The 19,013-nt window shown below is 45.5% G+C and overlaps 1 protein-coding gene across 7 annotated transcripts in view; it reads right to left on the bottom strand.

The window, feature by feature from the left end:
- TBCE (tubulin folding cofactor E) overlaps positions 1 to 19,013 on the bottom strand; it is a 127,598-nt gene that overhangs the window by 23,760 nt on the left and 84,825 nt on the right. For 4 of the 7 annotated variants that reach the window (XM_055099979.2, XM_063595534.1, XM_063595546.1 and 1 more), the window contains 2 exons: positions 10,970 to 11,155; positions 6,003 to 6,091 (listed from right to left, as the gene is read on the bottom strand). In XM_055099979.2, the coding sequence (XP_054955954.2) occupies positions 6,003 to 6,091; positions 10,970 to 11,155 (275 nt within the window). Of the gene's footprint in view, positions 1 to 6,002; positions 6,148 to 10,969; positions 11,156 to 19,013 lie in introns of those variants that run through there. The other 3 variants (XM_034949362.3, XM_034949361.3, XM_063595552.1) reach the window with 2 other exon arrangements.

A 19,013-nucleotide genomic window follows, 5' to 3' on the forward strand; every position in this document is an offset into this window, starting at 1 on the left:
TTGAAACAGCGACAGGTGACCTGGGCCCTTTAAAAATCACTCTGCTTTGACTTTGATCTATATTATGTCAGAAAACAAAACAATAGCAAAAAAAATCCAGTAAAAGTCACTGTGCTTCTGAGTTGAGCATAATTGCAGGGAAACAAAGGAGGGCCGGGAGTCTCCAGGAGGCCGGAGCAAACCAGCAGCATGAGAGGGCAGAACACGTCAGAGGGGGCGTCTGACTCTGGAAGTGGGGCTCACAGGATTTGCCAATGGATTTAGGTGTGGGGCATGGGAGAAAGGGAGTGTCAAGGACAACTCCAAGATCTGTGGCCTGTGCAACTGGAACTGTCATTTATTAAGAGGGAAAAGACTACAGGATGAGCAGGCGTGGGTCTTAGTTTTGGACATGCTAAATCTATGATGGCTATGAGACATCCAGACAGAGGTATCAAAGCTGCAGGTGGAGAGACAGATGCGGAAGAGGGCAGGCCATGGAGGAGTGCCAGCCATACCCCAGAAGGTCTCTCAAGAAGCCCAGGGCTCCCAAGTCTGAGCCTTGGGGTACACCCAACACTCTGCAACCAGAGAAAGGTCCCACAGAAGCGACTGAGGAGGAGTGGCCAGCGACAGAAGAGCTCTAAGATCCAGGCCAGGCGCAGCGGCTCACGACTGTAATCCCAGCACTTTGAGAGGCCAAAGTGGGCGGATCACCTGAGGTCAGGAGTTCGAGACCAGCCTGGCCAACACGGTGAAACCCTGTCTCTACTAAAGATACAAAAATCGGACCGGGAACTGTGGCTCATGCCTATAATCCCAGCACTTTGGGTGGCCGAGGCGGGCGGATCACCTGAGGTCGGGAGTTCGAGACCAGCCTGACCAACATGGAGAAACCCCGTCCCTACTAAAAATACAAAATTAGCCGGGCATGGTGGCGCATGTCTGTAATCCCAGCTACTCGGGAGGCTGAGGCAGGAGAATCGCTTGAACCTGGGAGGCGGAGGTAGCAGTGAGCCAAGATCATGCCATTGCACTCCAGCCTGGGCAACAAGAACGAAACTCTATCTCAAAAAAAGAAAAAAAAAACAAAAACAAAATCAGCCAAGCGTGGTGGCACGCATCTGTGGTCCCAGCTACTCAGGGGGCTGAGGCAGAAGAATCGCTTGAACCTGGGTGCCAGAAGGTTGCGGTGAGCCAAGATCGCGCCACTGCACTCCAGCCCAGTGAAAGAGCAAGACTCCATCTCCAAAAAAAAAAAAAAAAAAAAAGAGCTCTAAGATCCAGTAATAACAACAGCAGCAGCGACAGCCACCACCCGCACTGCTGCTGCCACTGCTAACCAGACCCAGGCACTATGCTGATTGCTGGGTTGTTTTGCTTTCTCATAGCAGAACAAACGGTGGCACAGCAGTCACAGAGCTGTGTCACTGTGTGCAAATGAACAAGTGGGAAGTTACACCCAAGTCAGCCTCGATCCAAAATCCATATCATTGCACCCCATAAAGCAACAGGGAGTCATCAAACATACATAAAACGTGGAGAAAGTTTCATTACAAAAACAGTGGCATCACTCCAAAGCATTGGTTAGAAAGGAAATAATTTTAGGCAGGAACCAATTAGGAAGCTCTGCAAGAAGGTCAGGAACAAGGGAAGGACGGCAGAGAAGATGCGAAGAAAGGGATGACTCCATACCCGGTCGCCAGCTACCCATGCCCAAATCCTGCCAGCTGCCTGGACTATTACAGCCCAAGAGCTAACAATGGGGTCTACCCTCGTAAACAGTTGCATTTCAACCGGTAATATGAGTACCTGCAGAATAGCCTCGATTTTGCCGTGGCCGTCGCATCAAATGGAAGGGAAAAGAGTCGGTGCAGGCTGCCGAAAATTCCAGACCCGGCAAACACCCTCCAGGTCCCCTCGGGCTCCTTCTCCGCCCTTGGGCCCACACCTGCATGATGGCTTCTGTAAACTGCTCCTCCGCCCCTCCTCCTCAGCCTCCTCTCGGCTGCCCTGGCTTCCTGACACCGCCTAACACAGGCTCATGCGAGGGGTGCTTTCTCGGCCTCTGGGTGACACTTTGGCCACCCTGTGTTTCCATTAACCCCACTAAATCGGCTGTTAGGCTGCTGAGGAAGGATTTAAGTCTAATCACACTTCCCTCACTGCTGCTTCCCATTATGTAGCCTAGAGTTATTGTTTCTAAGGTCTGTACAGAGCACACAGACCACCTACATCCCGAAATCAACCACGAACAACAGCTGTCAATATGTGGTCGCCCCTCCCACACACACTGTTCAAGGAGACCCCGTGAAAGCACAGGCCAAGCACCTGGGCACAGACTCTCCTCCGCAGGTCATGAGGAGGAAGCTCATCCCCTCGCCTGGAAGTGCCCTCAGATTTGACACACCCGGGTCTGCAGCTCTCCCACTGCCTCGAGTTCTGGTAGAGTAAATAACCTCAAAGACAGACCAACCCAAAAAAGGATGACTGGATTAAGCACCCAAAGCAATACTTCAACTTCTGGCGAGAATTCAATCGGGAGCTGCAAGACATTTATCACTGTATCTGCAAATACCAATCATGACTTGATTATCTTCGTGAAACCTCATTTCTTCGTGTCCTGGGGGACATTTTTCTCCAGAAAAGTGCAGTATAAACAAACAACATGCTGATTCTTCAGGACACTGCTGACAGCTCTGAGCAACCCAACAGCCAGCACTTCCAAACCCATTTACCGCCACATCTGCCCTTTTTTTTGAGACGGAGTCTCGCTCTTGTCGCCCAGGCTGGAGTGCAATGGCGCGATCTCGGCTCACTGCAACCTCTGCCTCCCAGGTTCAAGCGATTCTCCTGCCTCGGCTTCCCAAGTAGCTGGGACTACAGGCGCCCACCACCATGCCTGGCTAATTTTTGTACTTTAGTAGAGATGGGGTTTCACCACGTTGGCCAGGCTGGTCTCAAACTCCTGACCTTAGGTGATCCACCTGCCTCAGCCTCCCAAAGTGCTGGAATTACAGGCGTGAGCCACCACACCTGGCCCCCGCCGTTTTTTTTTTTTTTTTTTTGAGATGGAGTCCTGTTCTGTCACCCAGGCTAGAGCACAGTGGTGTGATCTCGGCTCACGGCAATCTCTGCCTCCCAGGTTCAAGTGATTCTCCTGCCTCAGCCTCCTCCTGAGTAGCTGGGATTAGAGGCGCCCGTAACCATACCCAGTTAATTTTTTGTATTTTTAGTACAGACAAGGTTTCACCACGTTGGCCAGGCTGGTCTTGAACTCCTGACCTCAGGTGATCCACCCGCCTTGGCCTCCCAGAGTGCTGGGATTACAGGCATGAGCCACTGTACACAGCCCGATTACCAATCTTCTGAAATAGTTTAGGAATAGGCCAGGCAGAATGCAGAATGCTCTGACACTGCTGTGGCACTGGCTCCTCAGCAAACTCTTTTCTGCATCCTCTTCAATTCCCCTCACTCCAGCTGCCTACTTCTGAAAATGACCTCATATTTGCAGCACACTGGGGTCAACGGAGGAGGCTGCTCAGGGGCAGAGACTGGCAGAGACAGGCAGAGACCTGTGCAGCTACCACAGGTCCCAACAGACCCCCAGACTGTTTCCCCCAAGGGAACTGAACCCTCAGACACACAGATGGAGAGAGGTCTGATCTAATTTCCTTCACTGCACTGTCGGGGCATTTTGCCAAAGAGAGCTACTTCACCTGGCATCTCTTCACTCAGAAAAAAACTGATCAAAACTGGTATTTTTTGCAAAAGTTATTATGTACAGATCAGACAGACTTAATGAATTGGGAAAAGACCTTTTAAAGTTAAAGAAAGTCTATTTGGTTTCCATGGGAAATTTCTTTCTTTTTTTTTGAGACAGAGTCTCACTCTGTTACCCAGGCTGGAATGCAATGGCATGACCTCACTCACTGCAACCTCCGCCTCCCGGGTTCAAGCAATTCTCCCTGCCTCAGCCTCCCAAGTAGCTGGGATTACAGGCATGCACCACCATGCCTGGCTAATTTTTGTATTTTTAGTAGAGATGGAGTTTCACCATGTTGGCCAGGTTGGTCTCAAACTCCTGACCTCAGGTGATCCGCCCACCTCGGCCTCCCAAAGTGCTGGGATTACAGGCATGAGCCACTGCGCCCAGCCTCCATGGGAAATTTCTTAATAGAAACGGGGTCTTCCAGGCTGAAGTACAGTGGCATGATCATGGCTCATCACAGCCTCAAACTCCTGGGCTCAAGCAGTCCTCCCACCGCAGCCTCCCGAGTAGCTGAGATGACAGGCACATGCCACCACACCCAGTTTTGTTTTGCTTTGTTTAATTTTTTATAGAGACAAGGTCTCGCAATGTTGCCAAGGCTGGTCTCAAACAGTCCTCCAGTCTCAGCCTCCCAATGCTGAGATTACCATGCTGAGATTACCAGCATGAGCCACCATGCCCATCCTTGAAATTTTCTTTTAACTTACCTCCAACATTTTTGCTTTCGGGCAAAAAAGAAATATATGACAAAAATAACACTAATAAGAGAAGGTAGAGAAAAGAGATTCCAAACTTCATAAAGAGCCTCTGTTGGGGTATTATAACAAACTGCATTCAGCTGCATGAAACAGAACCAGAGTCTTTCCCACTAAAATAACTGCATGAGGCCAGGTGTGTGGCTCACACCTACAATCTCAGCACTTTGGGAGGCCGAGGCAGGGGAATCACCTCAGGTCAGGAGTTCGTGACCAGCCTCGCCAATGTGGCGAAACCCCATCTCTACTAAAAATACAAAAATTAGCCAGACGAGGCCAGGCGTGGTGGCTCACGCCTGTAATCCCAGCACTCTGGGAGGCCAAGGTGGGCGGATCACCAGGTCAAGAGATCGAGACCATCCTGGCCAACATGGTGAAACCCCGTCTCTACCAAAAATACAAAAATTAGCTGGGCATGGTGGCGGGCGCCTGTAGTCCCAGCTACTTGGGAGGCTGAGGCAGGAGAATTGCTTGAACCCGGGAGGCGGAGGTTGCAGTGAGCTGAGATCACGCCACTGCACTCCAGCCTGGCAACAGAGCGAGACTCCGTCTCAAAAAAAAAAAAAAAAAATTAGCCAGACATGGTGGCGTGCACCTGTAATCCCAGCTACTTGGGAGGCTAGGGCAGAAGAATCACTTGAACCTGGGAGGCAGAAGTTACAGTGAGCTGAGATCATGCCACAGCACTCCAGCCTAGGCGACAGACCAAGACTCCATCTCAAAAAAAAAAAAAAAAAGAACTGCATGAGAAAACAGACCAGGGCTGAAGCAGATTCATCTTGGGTTTCCAGTACACAGTCAGCAGCCCAGGTTCCCTCTCCTCTGCTCTCCCAATCTGTACTGGATGGCTTTCTTCACACATGTAAGACAGTTGCCAAAGCTCTGGGCTTTCCATCCGCTCAAGGCAGGGGAAGGGTAAAAGCAACAGGCAAAAGGCAGAGGCCAACCAAGTGTGCCCCCTTTCTTTTTTTTTGAGATGAAGTCTTGTTCTGTCTCTAGGCTGAGTGCACTGGCGCCATCTCAGCTCACTGCAACCTCCGCCTAGCGGGTTCAAGCAATTCTCCTGCCTCAGCCTCCTGAGTGGCTGGGACTACAGGCACACGCCACCACACCCGGCTAATTTTTGTATTTTTAGTAGAGACAGGTTTCACCATGTTGGCCAGGATGGTCTCGATCTCCTGACCTCAAGAGATCCACCTGCCTCAGCCTCCCAAAATGCTAGGATTACAGGCGTGAGCCACTGCGCCTGGCCAAGTGTGCCCCCTTTCAAGGAGCCCGGTCTAGAAACTTCCACCTCAACATGCTGGCAAACTTGCAAGCAAAGGGGTCTGGGAAGGTAAATAATTTATCTGGGCCCCAACTACACCAAGCAAAACTGAACTGCATTAGGAAGGAAGTTGTTAAGACTGGACAATGGGTAGGCAATTAGCAGTCTCTGGCACAGGTATCAAATCCATAGTCAGATTCCAATAACAAGCTCTCGGTGAAAAGGATACTAGGACATGCTTCAGCAACTCCTCCTTTTTCACCAGCACAACTTACTGCACAGTTCCTCAGAGAAACTTCTTGCAACTTGCTCAGCTGACTGCATGAAAAACAGAGTTCACATGGATACATAAGCACGTATGCTATCCACTGGCCCTTTAAAAAATTAAACACATTTCAGACATATAAAAGGGTACCAAAAATAATATACAAATACCACTAACCACCACCCAAATTAAGAAATAAAGCATTAAAAAAAAGAAAAAGAGCACTACAAATATTACAAATGCAACTGAAGTCCTCTGGGGCCCTCTCCAAACACAATTCTCCCTCTACTCCCAGGGGTAAACTTTTTTTTTTTTTTTTTAGCCGGAGTCTCGTTGTGTTGCCCAGGCTGGAGTGCAGTGGCACAATCTAGACTCACTGCGACCTCTCCCTCCCAGGTTCAGGTGATTCTGCTGCCTCAGCCTCCCCAGTAGCTGGGATTACAGGCGCTTGCTACCACGCCTGGCTAATTTTTGTGTTTTTAGTAGAGACGGGGTTTCACCATTTTGGCCAGACTGGTCTCGAACTCCTGACCTCAAGTGATCCACCCACCTCCGCCTCCCAAAGTTCTGGGATTACAGGCGTGAGCCACCACGCCCGGCCCTCCCCAGGGCCTTATACTACATTTGGTGTTTATTTAATCTTAAGCATTTCTTAATATTTTTACCATATATTTCCATATCCCTAAACAATTACAGCATTTTTTAATATTCTGAAACTTGATATAAATGGTATTCTACTCCGCAGAACCTTCTGCACCTGACTTTTTCCTCAACAGTCTATTGTTCAGTGGTGAGATTTTGCTACGGTGACACATGGAGCTCCAGGACATTCATCTTCACACCTTACAGTGTTTGTTATATGAACAGACCACAAGGAATGTACATACTCTTCTGCTGACATTTAGATTGTTCCCAACCACGCAGAAGTACATGCTATGGAGTGCTTCTTGCACTCACATGTAAAAGCCTCCCTAAGGTACTTCCTAGAGAGCGCACCCAGCTTCAGCATGACCAGATACTTCCAGCAGCCATTTGTTAAGTGTAGAGAATCTTGTGCTTTCTATTCATGAAAAGAATCCGCATACATAATGTCTAAGAACACAGAATCTGGAACCAGACCACCTGGGTTCAAATCCCAATTCCACCATCTCCTTTGGCTTTGGAGAAGTGAATTAGCACCTCTGTGCCTCAGACTTCACATCTCTAAAAGGCCACGGTATATGCACAAGTTCACAGCAGCATTATTCCTGGTAGTCAAGAGGTGGAAGCAACCCAAGTGTCCATCAACAAATGAAAGGATAAACAAAACGTGGCACACATATACAATGCAATATTGTGCGAACTTAAAAAAAAGGAAGGAAATTCTGACATATGCCGCAATGTGGATGAACCTTGAGTGTATTATGCTAGGTGAAATAAGCCAGTCACAAAAGAACAAATACATGGCCGGGGGCAGTGGCTTATGCCTGTAATCCCAGCACTTTGGGAGGCCAAGGTGGGCGGATCACCTGGGGTCAGGAGTTCGAGACCAGCCTGGCCAACATGGTGAAACCCCGTCTCTACTAAAAAAAATAACAAAAATTAGCCTGGCATAGTGGGGGGCACCTGTAATCCCGACTACTCAGGAGGCTGAGACAGGGGAATCGCTTGAACCCGGGAGGGTGGAGGTTGCAGTGAGCCAAGATCACACCATTGCGCTCCAGCCTGGGCAACAAGAGCGAAACTCTGTCTCAAAACAAAAAACAAGAAACAAACAAACAAAAAAAAACAAGAAAGAAAAACCAGGGTACAAAAGGCAGCAGCAGAATTCAAGGGTAGAGGGTCCCAAGCTTTCTCAGGCCACAGGGTCCTTAGGGTTTCAGTAATTTTTTTCATGGTACTTAGGCCAAAATAAATACCTCACAGTTCCAATTAAGTATGTAGTTAGGGCCAAACAACTTAATCATTACTTATGTCCTGTCAACTCAGTGTCTGCTGGGCACTGCCCAACTTCCCAAACCCTGGAATCAGACTGGACGCCACCAACTCCATTTCCAGTTCCACACTGATTTAAGAGATACTTGCTTTTTTATAAAACAAATATTTCTATTGATGTATGATAGATGTACATAAATACTTGCGTTTTATCGTGGCAACTGCCCAAAAGCCAGCTTTGTAGGCTTATGACATCATTGAAAAGAACTACAGGAATCTCATGAAACAGGCAACTACTTCAAACTGTAGTTTGCACTGTGTCCGACAGATGTCGCTCCTTCCCCCTAAAATTTAAAATAGCCTTCTTTGCCAGGTCAACTTGGCACTAAGCATGAGGACTCAGATCTCAGTCCAAGCATCACTCCAGAGCCAAAGCCATCTCCAAGAGAAACCATACATAATGGATTTTTTAATTTGTTTTTTATTCCTTTATTGAGTAAGTCTCTTCTTAGTGGTACGATCTCAAAGCTGGTCAGCTGGATTTTATTGACGAGATAAGACAATGGCTTAAAGTAGAGGTTTCAACTCCTGACAGCTATCATTAATTGTAGGATCTCATTTGTTATTCACAACAGCACTTATATCTTAGGTTTTATGTTGTAACTGAGGAAACTGAGGCTTAGAAACAATAAGCAGCTATCTCTAACTTCTGTCAGAGCCAAAAGTGCCTTAGCTGGCGGCTGAACCCAGCCTAACTCCAACACCGGCTGCATTCCACCAAGCTGTCTCATAATTTCTGAATTGACTAATCTCCAGCCAACATATGAGATTGCTCCAGAATCTCTAAAATTTTACCTTTTCAATCAAGAAAGACACTAGCTAATGATTAAATGCAATGATACTCAAGTAGTAGGGTCATTTACAGAAAAATTCATGAGTTACATAGCTGTTCATAAACTAGGGGACGAAAATCCATTTGCAATTTGTTAATATTCTCAGAGTCCATAATATTCTCTGAAAGAGATTAACCAATTAAAAAAATGCTTCCTTTGGGTAAGAGATATGTAAATATTTGGGGTTTTTTTTTTTGGTTTGTGTGTCATTTGAGACAAGGTCTCACTATGTCACCTAGGCTGGAGTGCAGTGGTGCAATCATGTCTCACTGCAGCCTTGACCTTCTGGGTTCAGGTGATCTTCCCACCTCAGCTTCCCAAATAGCTGGGACTATAGGCATGCACCACTACACCCAGCTAATTTTTGCATTTATTTATTTTTTTTTTTTTTTTGTAGAGACAGGGTTTTGCCATGTTGCCCAGACTATTTGTATTTTAAATGGGAAAAAATAAAGCAAAGAACTCTAACCCTATGAAGCATGTAGTTCTTTAAATCCAAGTAAATCAGTAGGGTAAACAGTAAAAACTGTTCATGATAGTTACGTCTTTTTTTTCTTTTTTTTTTTTTTTTTTGAGACAGAGTCTCATTGTGTCACCCAGGCTGGAGTGCAGCGGCACGATCTCGGCTCACTGCAACGTCCGCCTCCCAGGTTCAAGCGATTCTCTTGCCTCAGCCTCCCAAGCAGCTGGGACTACAGGTGCGTACCACCACACCCAGCTAATTGTTTGTATTTTTAGTAGAGACAGGGTTTCACCATGTTGGCCAGGCTAGTCTCAAATTCCTGGCCTTAAGTGATCCAACTGCCTCGGCCTCCAAAAGTGCTAAGATGACAAGCATAAGCCACCGCACCCAGCCCGTTTACGATACTTATATCTAAGTGGTGGCATTAATCATGATACTTTTTTGTTCAATCTGTAATTTCTAAATTCTCAACAATAAAGGTATCTTGTTTTATAAAGAACAGTCCATTTGTTCCTTTTTCTAAAACTCTTGATTTATTCTGAGTTTTTTTAAATGGGGGCCATGTATGCTAAAGAGTAGATGTACCAAGAAATGTATTTATTTTCCACATTGTCCCCATGTGCACTTTTATTAATAACAACAATAACAAAAGATAGTAAAGAAATTTACTTTGGACAGAACTATAGCTTAATTCTTTTAGAGACTGAAAGAAAATATATTGCAGGCCTCCAAGTGGCCACAAATTTATCCTCACAGTGGCCACCAGGGGTCCTTACCCAGATGCCTCATCCAAGTCACTCACCACAGTAGGAAGCTGCAAGGCCTGGCCAGTTCTTGTGCAGCCATGACTGGTTTTGTGTAAATACTAACTTTCTCTCTCTTTGATTCAAGCAGTTCACTGGAATGACTAGAAAGCCTCCTTGTACAAAGTCACAATATACAGTTTCAGAGAAAAGAGAATGTTCTTGTGCAGCAGTTTTAAAGGGCATTATTTTAAGGCCGGGTGCAGTGACTCACGCCTGTAATCCCAGTGCTTTGGGAAGCCAAGGATCACTTGAGCCCAAGAGTTCAAGACCAGCCTGGGCAACATAGCAAGATCCTGTCTGTATAAAAATAAAAATACAATACAATACAATACAATAAAATGCATTAGAGCCCATATCCCAAAATTGTGATTGAGCAGATCTGGGATGGGACCAAGGATGCCGCATGTTCCACAGCTCCCCAGGTGATGAAGATGTGCAGCCCGAGGTGAGAACTACTCCCTACTATTAACAGATGGCACCAGCACGCTCCACAGCATAGGGAACAATTCAGACTGCTGTTTCCATTCCCAACTTACCATCACCATGAAATAGAAAAGAACCCAAACGTCAGCCTTGGTTACTTAGTCAACACGAGATAATATGATGTGAATACTAATAATGGGCCAACAAATATTTCAATTGCAAACTGGATAAATCTACCAATCCTGTGCTAACATAAGAATTTTAATTTCCCTAAATAATTCTTGGATTCCTCAGATTTTGATTCCGTTTCTGTGGAACCATAAACCAGTTTAGGAGCAAAGTCATGAGCATCCATATACAGTCATGAGTATTTCAATTCTGAACCTTAATAAAACCATAAAAGTCAGCTCTGCCGTTATAAACTCCACTTACCTTTGCTGTTTCATAATAGAGTCAAAACCGATAGTCTCCACAGGTTTATTTCCAATTGTAACAATTTGCTCTTTTCTATCTTCCTCTGGTCCATCTTCTAACACGTAGCGGTTCTTAATTGCAGTAAGAAAGTCTGTTCCAAAATTTACCTTGTTCGGACGAATAAAGGATCCTCCTGTCGGGTGCCTGGTAAAGAAGAGCAAATGAAACACAGAAAATATTACCCACCAAGAAAGGCCATAAATACAATTTTCTGAAGGTCTTCAAAAATTTCTACATGCTAAAAAATCAAAATTAGCATAAAAGAGAATATCACATACTAATATATAATCAGTATGATTGACCATAAAGGGTTATGATCTTATGCAAGCATGTTAAATCCCTTTAAATAAACAAGTAATATGAAACTGACAATTCACATTAGAAAAAACAGAAGTATTAAATCCATGGGGGTGGCCAGGCACGGTGGCTCATGACTGTAATCCCAGCACTTTGGGAGGCCAAGGCAGGAGGACCACCTGAGGTCAGGAGTTCAAGACCAGCCTGGCCAACATGGCGAAACCCCCATCTCTACTAAAAATACAAAAATTAGTCCGGCGTGGTGGTGCACACCTGTAGTCCCAGCTACTAGGGAGGCTAAGGCGGGAGAATTGTTTGAACTCAGGAAGTGGAGGTTGCAGTGAGCCAAGATCATGCCACTGCACTCCAGCCTGGGTGACAGAGCAAGACTCCATCTAAAAAAAAAAAAAAAATTGTAGGTGGATTATATACAAAATCATTTATTTATTTATTTACTTATTTATTTTTTATTTTGGTAACAGAGACCTTGTCACTTAAAAAAAAAGAAGAAACAGTGAACTCTATAAATTGATCAAAATTGTATTATAAACACTATTTCAGCTTACGATCATTACTTTTTTTCTTTTTTTTTTTTTTGAGACAGAATCTCACTCTATTGCCCAGACTGGAGTGCAGTGACGCAATCTTGACTCACTGCAACCTCCACCTCCCGGGTTCAAGCAGTTCTCCTGCCTCAGCCTCCCAGTTAGCTGGGACTACAGGCATGTGCCACTACACCCAGGCTAATTTTTCTATTTTTAGGAGAGACAGGGTTTCACCATGTTGGCCAGGCTGGTCTTGAACTTCTGACCTTAAGTGATCCTCCCGCCTTGACCTCCCAAAGTGCTGGGATTACAGGTGTGAGCCACCACGCCTAATTTTTTTTTTTTTTTTAAAGAAAGGGGGTCTCACTCTGTCACCTCGCCGAGAGTGCAGTGACACAACCATAACTAACTGCAGCCTCCAATTCCCAGGGCTCAGGCAATGCTCCCTCTTCAGCCTCCCACGTAGCTAGGACTACAGGTACAAGCAACCATGTCCAGCTAACACTTTTTGTACTTTTTTAAAGAGACAACATCTCACTATGTTGCCCAGGCAACAACCATTAACTCTTAAAGAAAGAAATCAGACCTTTTTAGAAGTCACCATAATTCTGGCCAGGCACAGTAGCTCATGCCTATAATCCCAGCACTTTGGGAAGCTGAAAAGGGCAGATCACCTAAGGTCAGGAGTTCGAGATCAGCCTGACCAACATGAAGAAACCCCATCTCTACTAAAAATACAAAATTAGCCAGGTGTGGTGGCACATGCCTATAATCCCAGCTACTGGGGAGGCTGAGGCAGGAGAATCACTTGAATCCGGGAGGCAGAGGTTGCGGTGAGCCAAGATCATGCCATTGCACTCCAGCCTGGGCAACAAGAGCAAAACTCCATCTCAAAAAAAAAAAAATAATGATAATAATTGAAAAGGATGAAAACTAATAATGTGATAAATTTTGTTAACATAAACATACATACAGTTTTCTCTAAGATGTGGGTTCACAGTGATGATCAGACTCTAAAAGGAACTTGTGATCCCAAAAAGTTAAAACCAATCCCCAACCTGGGAAGAAGTGGCCAGGAGGGAGTTAGAAACTTAGAGAGTGTGGGCCGGGTGCGGTAGCTCACCCCTATAATCCTAGCATTTTGGGAGGCTGAGGCGGGCAGATCACCTAAAGTCAGGAGTTTGAGATTAGGTGTGGTAGCTCACCCCTATGATCCTAGCATTTTGGGAGGCTGAGGCGGGCAGATCACCTAAGGTCAGGAGTTTGAGACCAGCCTGGTCAACATGGTGAAACCCTGCCTCTATTAAAAATACAAAAATTAGCCAGGCGTGGTTGCTGGTACCTGGAGTTTCGCTACTTGGAAGTATGAGGCAAGAGAATTGCTTGAGCCCAGGAGGTGAAGCTTGCAATGAGCTGAGATCACATCATTGCACTTTAGCCTGGGCGACAGATGGAAACGAGGGGAGGGGAAAGGAGGGGTAGCCTGGGTGACAGATGGAAACGAGGGGAGGGGAAAGGAGGGGAGGGGAAGGGGAGGGGAGGGGGAGGGGGAGGGGGAGGGGGAGGGGGAGGGGAGGGGGAGGGGAGGGGAAGGGGAGGGGAGGGGAGGGGAAGGGCAGGGGAGGGGAGGGGAGGGGGAGGGGAGGGGAAGAGGAGGGGAGGGGAGGGGAAGGGCAGGGGAGGGGAAGGGAAACTTGGAGAGTGTGGTGTCCTGGAAGCCAATGAAGAAAGTCAACAACCATGTCCAATGCTAAAACCAGGTCAGGTAAGGTAACAGCTGAGGCCTTGCCACTGAATCCAGCAATATGAACATAACCTTTCCTACGAGCAGTCTGGGTGGGGCAATAGGGCAAAGCCCAGCAAGGGTGAGTTCCAAAGACTGGGAGGCAAGTGAGCACAGCCTACCCTTGTCCTGAAGGGGCACAGGGTTCAAAGGAGGGAGATTGCTTAAGACAGGAGAAAATATCCACCTTGTATGTTGATGAAATTAATTCAGTGGAATAGGGGGAAGCTGATTTTGCAGGAAATTAAATTCTCTTTTGTAGCAAAATTAAGTCCCATATCTCTCTCATGGCTTATACACACACATCAGTGGTTTGTTTCTGTACGTTAAACATATCTCTTAAGTTACAAGCCTAGTTTACTGGCTGCTCTGCCTATGGAGTAGCCATTCTTTATTCCTTTACTTTCTTAATAAACTTGCTTTCACTTTACTCTATGGATTCCCCTCAAATTCTTTCCTTTGCAAGATCCTAGAACCCTCTCTTGGGGTCTGGATCAGGACCCCTTTCTGGTATCATCTTTCTGGCGAACCACAGAAAGGAGGATACTGAGGGGACCCGCCCCCCAACCCAAAGGAAATAGTCTGCAGCACTGACTGGGTGACCTTGGGACACAAGTGGAGAAACTGATTATTTTACCAAGGCTTTAACTGGAATGGTGTGCGTTCCTTTAAGGAATCAAACTTGACTTACAGAGCCAATAAAAGCCGCTTGGGAAAACTGGCCTCACTCCTTGTCTACACAGTTCCTGACCTGTGTCCCACAGACCTATGGAAGACAAGAGAATGATCCCACTTATTCCTGTGAACCAACCAGTGATCTCTGGCTGCTGCTCAGAAGAAACAAGAGTGATGGGTAATGTTATTCTAATTCTGGGCACATATTGGAATTGGCTAGTGACTCCTTATTAGCTTGATTTCAACAATTGCCCAGTTCATGGAAAACTTTCTAATCAGTTTACTTGGGATAATTTTATTTTTTTTATTTTACTGTTGTGGAATATATTGCTGTGATTATACTCTTTGTGTAGGAATGCAGGATAAGCTTACTAAATGTTTTCTTAAACTGAACACTTATTAATCTTCCAGATATCACCTTTTGTCGGAACTCAAGAGTTATGAATGGCCTTCGCCATACCAACACTTTCGAACTGAGCTCCTCTACCCTGAATGCAAGAGACCCAACAGTTAGGCAGGAATATCATCACCCCTGTTCAGCATAAAGAAGTTACAGAAAGTGGATCTTCATCCCTCTGCAGCCCTTAGGATTAAGGGTTCTCTCGTAAAAGGGAGGGGGGAAATATGTCAGAGACGTTTGAACCAGAGCAACTCCATCTTGAATAGGGGCTAGGTAAAATAAGGCTGAGACCTACCAGGCTGCATTCCAGACTGTTAGGCATTCTAAGTCTCAGGATGAACTAGGAGGTCGGTACAAGATACAGGTCATTAAAGACCTTGCTGATGAAACAGCATGCAGTAAAGAAGCCGGCTAAAACCCACCAAAACCAAGATGGAGATGAGAGTGACCTCTGGTCATCCTCACTGCTACACTCCCACCAGCACCATGACAGTTTACAAATGCCATGGCAACGTCAGGAAATTATCCTACATGGTCTTAAAAGGGGAGGCATGAATAATCCATCCCTTGTTTAGCATATACTCAAGAAATAACCATAAAAATGGGCACCCAGCAGTCCTCGGGACTGTTCTGCCTTGGAGTAGCCATTCGTTATTCCTTTGCTATAATTTTTTTTGGAGATAGAGTCTCCCTCTGTTGCCCAGGCTGGAGTGCAGTGGGGTGATCTTGGCTCACTGCAACCTCAGCCTCCCGGGTTGAAGCAATTCTCCTGCCTCAGCCTCCTGAGTAGCTGGGATTACAGGCGTGCAACACCACGCCCGGCTAATTTTTGTTTGTTTTTTTTTGTTTTTGTTTTTGTTTTTGTTTGAGACAGAGTCTCACTCTGTCACGCAGGCTGGAGTGCAGTGGCACGATCTCAGTTCACTGCAATCTCCAACTCCCGGGTTCACGCCATTCTCCTGCCTCAGCCTCCCAAGTAGCTGGAACTACAGGCACCCGCCACCACGCCTGGCAAATTTTTTGTATTTTTAGTAGAGACGGGGTTTCACTGTGTTAGATAGGATGGTCTCGATCTCCTGACCTCATGATCCACCTGCCTCAGCCTCCCAAAGTGCTGGGATTACCGGCGTGAGCCACTGTACCTGGCCTAATTTTTGTATTTTTACTAGAGAAAAGGTCTCACCATGTTGGCCTGGCTGGTCTTGAACTCTTGACCTCAGGGTATCTACCTGCCTTGGCCTCCCAAAGTGCTGGAATTAAAGCGTGAGCCACTATGCCTGGCCCCTTTACTTTCTTAATAAACTTGCTTTCTCCCGAAAAATCCTAGTTAACATACATGTTCTTAAAACCAGGGGTGGGGATGGGGGAACAGGGATGGAGGCAATACAAACACAAACCAGGGTTCAACTCCTGGCTGCATTACTTACTAGCTATGTGACCTCAGGCAGCTGAATTTATATCTCAACCTAAATTACCTCATCTATAAAGCCCTCTCAAATGAGGTTATTTATAAAGATTAAATAAGCCATCTACTTTATTGCCTGGCACAAGCACTAACTACCCTTTATGTACAGTTACTGCATCTGATATACTACTCCTAAAAATAAACTGGCCAGGTGTGGCAGCTCACTTCAGGAAGCCAAGGCTGGAGGATCCCTTGAGGCCAGGAGTTTGAGACCAGCCTGGGCAACACAGCGAGACCCCATCTCTACAAAAAAAATTTAAACATTAGTCAGCCATGGTGGTGTGCACCTATAGTCCCAGCTACTCAGGAGGCTGAGGCAAGAAGATCATTTGAGTCTAGGAGTTCACGGCTCCAGTGAGCTAGGATTGCACCATGCCACTCCAGTCTGGGCAACACAGTGGGACCCTGTCTCAGATAAAACAAACAAACAAACAAACAAACTCATGCCTATAATCCCAGCACTTTGGGAGGCCGAGGCCGGTGGATCACTTGAGGTCAGGAGTTCAAGACCAGCCTGGCCATCATGGTAAAACCCCGTCTCTACTAAAAACACAAAAAATTAGCCGGGCGTGGTGGCAGGTGCCTGTAATCCCAGTTACTTGGGAGGCTGAGGCAGGAGAATCACTTGAACCCGGGAGGCAGAGGTTGTGGTGAGTGAGATCACACCACTGCACTCCAGCCTGGGCGACAAAAGCGAAACTACATCTAAAACAAACAAACAAACAAAAAACCCCACATATTTTGAAATACTGAGATAACTCAAATGCCATACTCTCTAAACCTAACCAATGGCTCTCAAACTTGTTCAGACTAGCTCCTGACCATATCCATACCATCTATAATGACATAATTTCATCATATGAAGTATGTACAATTTACTAGCAGAAAATATAAATATATGCAAGATAAAGTCACATAAATCTCCAGTATAAAGTTGTTACCTGTTTCAGTTACCTATTGCTGCATAAAAACTCCCCAAAGCACGGTGGCTTAAAACATTAAGGTGATACTTGGTACAGTTCTGTGGGTTGGCTTTGCTGAGCTTTGTTGTTCTGTTTCATGTGTTGTCAGCTGTGGTCACCCATGTGACTGCATTCAGTTGGGAGCTGGCTGAGGCTGAACCATCCAAGATGGCTCAACTCAGATTATCGGCACCTGGGTGGAGGTAGCTGGAATGGCTAGGGTCTGGCTGGACCCCTGTTCCCAACAGGGTTAGACTTCTCAGGTGATGACTGGCTTCCAAGAGAGTGAAAACAGAACCTGCAAGGCCTCTTAAAAGCTAATCCCAGAACTACTGATACAACATCATTGCACTTATTTACCAGAGCATGTCATGGGCCAGCCTAGACTCAGAGAAAGAGGAAATAGACTCCACCTCTTCATGGGAGAAGCGGCATACATGAATAAGGATGGGAAGCATTACTGGCAGCCATCTTTGGTGACAATATACCACATCTACCCCTCCCCACCAAAAAACGGATGCCACACTGGGCAAGCTTAGATGTGTCCATCTAGCCACCCAGGCCCAGCAGTTTCACCTCCATGAACAGGACAAGGCTAAGTTCAGGGGAAGGCAAGGGACACCCTCTGCCCCATGCTAACATGGGCTCAAAGGACAGTGTGGCCTGGCCTGGGTGAGGTAAAGAGCAAGATCTTAGCATCCCCCACCATAGAACTTGCCATCTGGATTCACGCAGGCCACATGTGCACAGCAGAGACAACCACACCTGAACTCCTTCAAGTCACAGATTTCAAAGTGGGGAGGAACAAAACAAATGATTATTTTAAAATTTGTGAGCAAAAACTTCCAAGATGTACGGTATGCAGCAATAGCTAACTGAGACAGATGAGGAAGGTGAATTGTTATTTTCACTAATCTCTTATCAAAATTCAACATTGTCTTTACTCATAAATTCAGGCAACACACTAGGGTAAGATTTACAGCATTTTGTCACCAATGGAAATCAAAGGTATTTTCCTATTACTTTACACTTGTGGCAGATATTTTTTAAAAGATCACTTACTCTCATGATTGCTTCAAAATTTAGTAGTTATTAGACCCACTGGTAGATCTTATCATTTAATGTTATTTAATAAAGACATATATTACTGTATCAATTTTTCCCATGCATATTCTCCCACGTATATATCAATTCTTAAAAAATATTCTGATTACTATATTTCAATGTAACTATTTCCTTTGTAATATATTTATTTCCTGCTTTTAAAAGTATTATTTTATGCCTGCCAAAAGGATCCATTGCACAACAAAAGTCCCTGACCTTGAGTATATTCTGAAAAGATGGAGAATCTGAGCTGGGTCTTTAAGGATGAGTAGGAGTTTGGTGAAAAAAAAAAAAAGCAGCTGTACTTTTGTCCTACCATAGGCATCAAACAGGATCCTACATAAAAATACCTACAAAAACAAAAAATAGCAGAGCAAAAGCAGTGCTACTGAAAATAAAACATTTATGAAAGCTGTAACATTTTAAATAAGATTTTATGGTTTAAACAGAGGTGCGTTTTCTGAAGGAAATTACAAAGATCACTTCTAGGTGATCTCCTTTTTTTATTTACATTTTTGGTAGAGATGGGGTCTCACTATGTTGACCAGGCTGGTCTCAAACTCCTCGCCCAAGTGGTCCTTCCGCCTAGGCCTCCCATAGCGCTGGGATTACAGGCTTAAGCCACTGTGCCCGGCCTCCTTTAATTTTCTAATATGGCACCATACAAATAGATCTTGTGTTTACTATCAATTAATTATTAATGTTAAACACTTTATGTGTAAGAAGGTGAAATAAATCCTCAGGCACGTTACTAGGTGTTAGAAAAACAGC

The sequence above is a fragment of the Pan paniscus genome, chromosome 1, assembly GCF_029289425.2.
Source record: "Pan paniscus chromosome 1, NHGRI_mPanPan1-v2.0_pri, whole genome shotgun sequence".
Classification (NCBI taxonomy): Eukaryota; Metazoa; Chordata; class Mammalia; order Primates; family Hominidae; genus Pan; species Pan paniscus.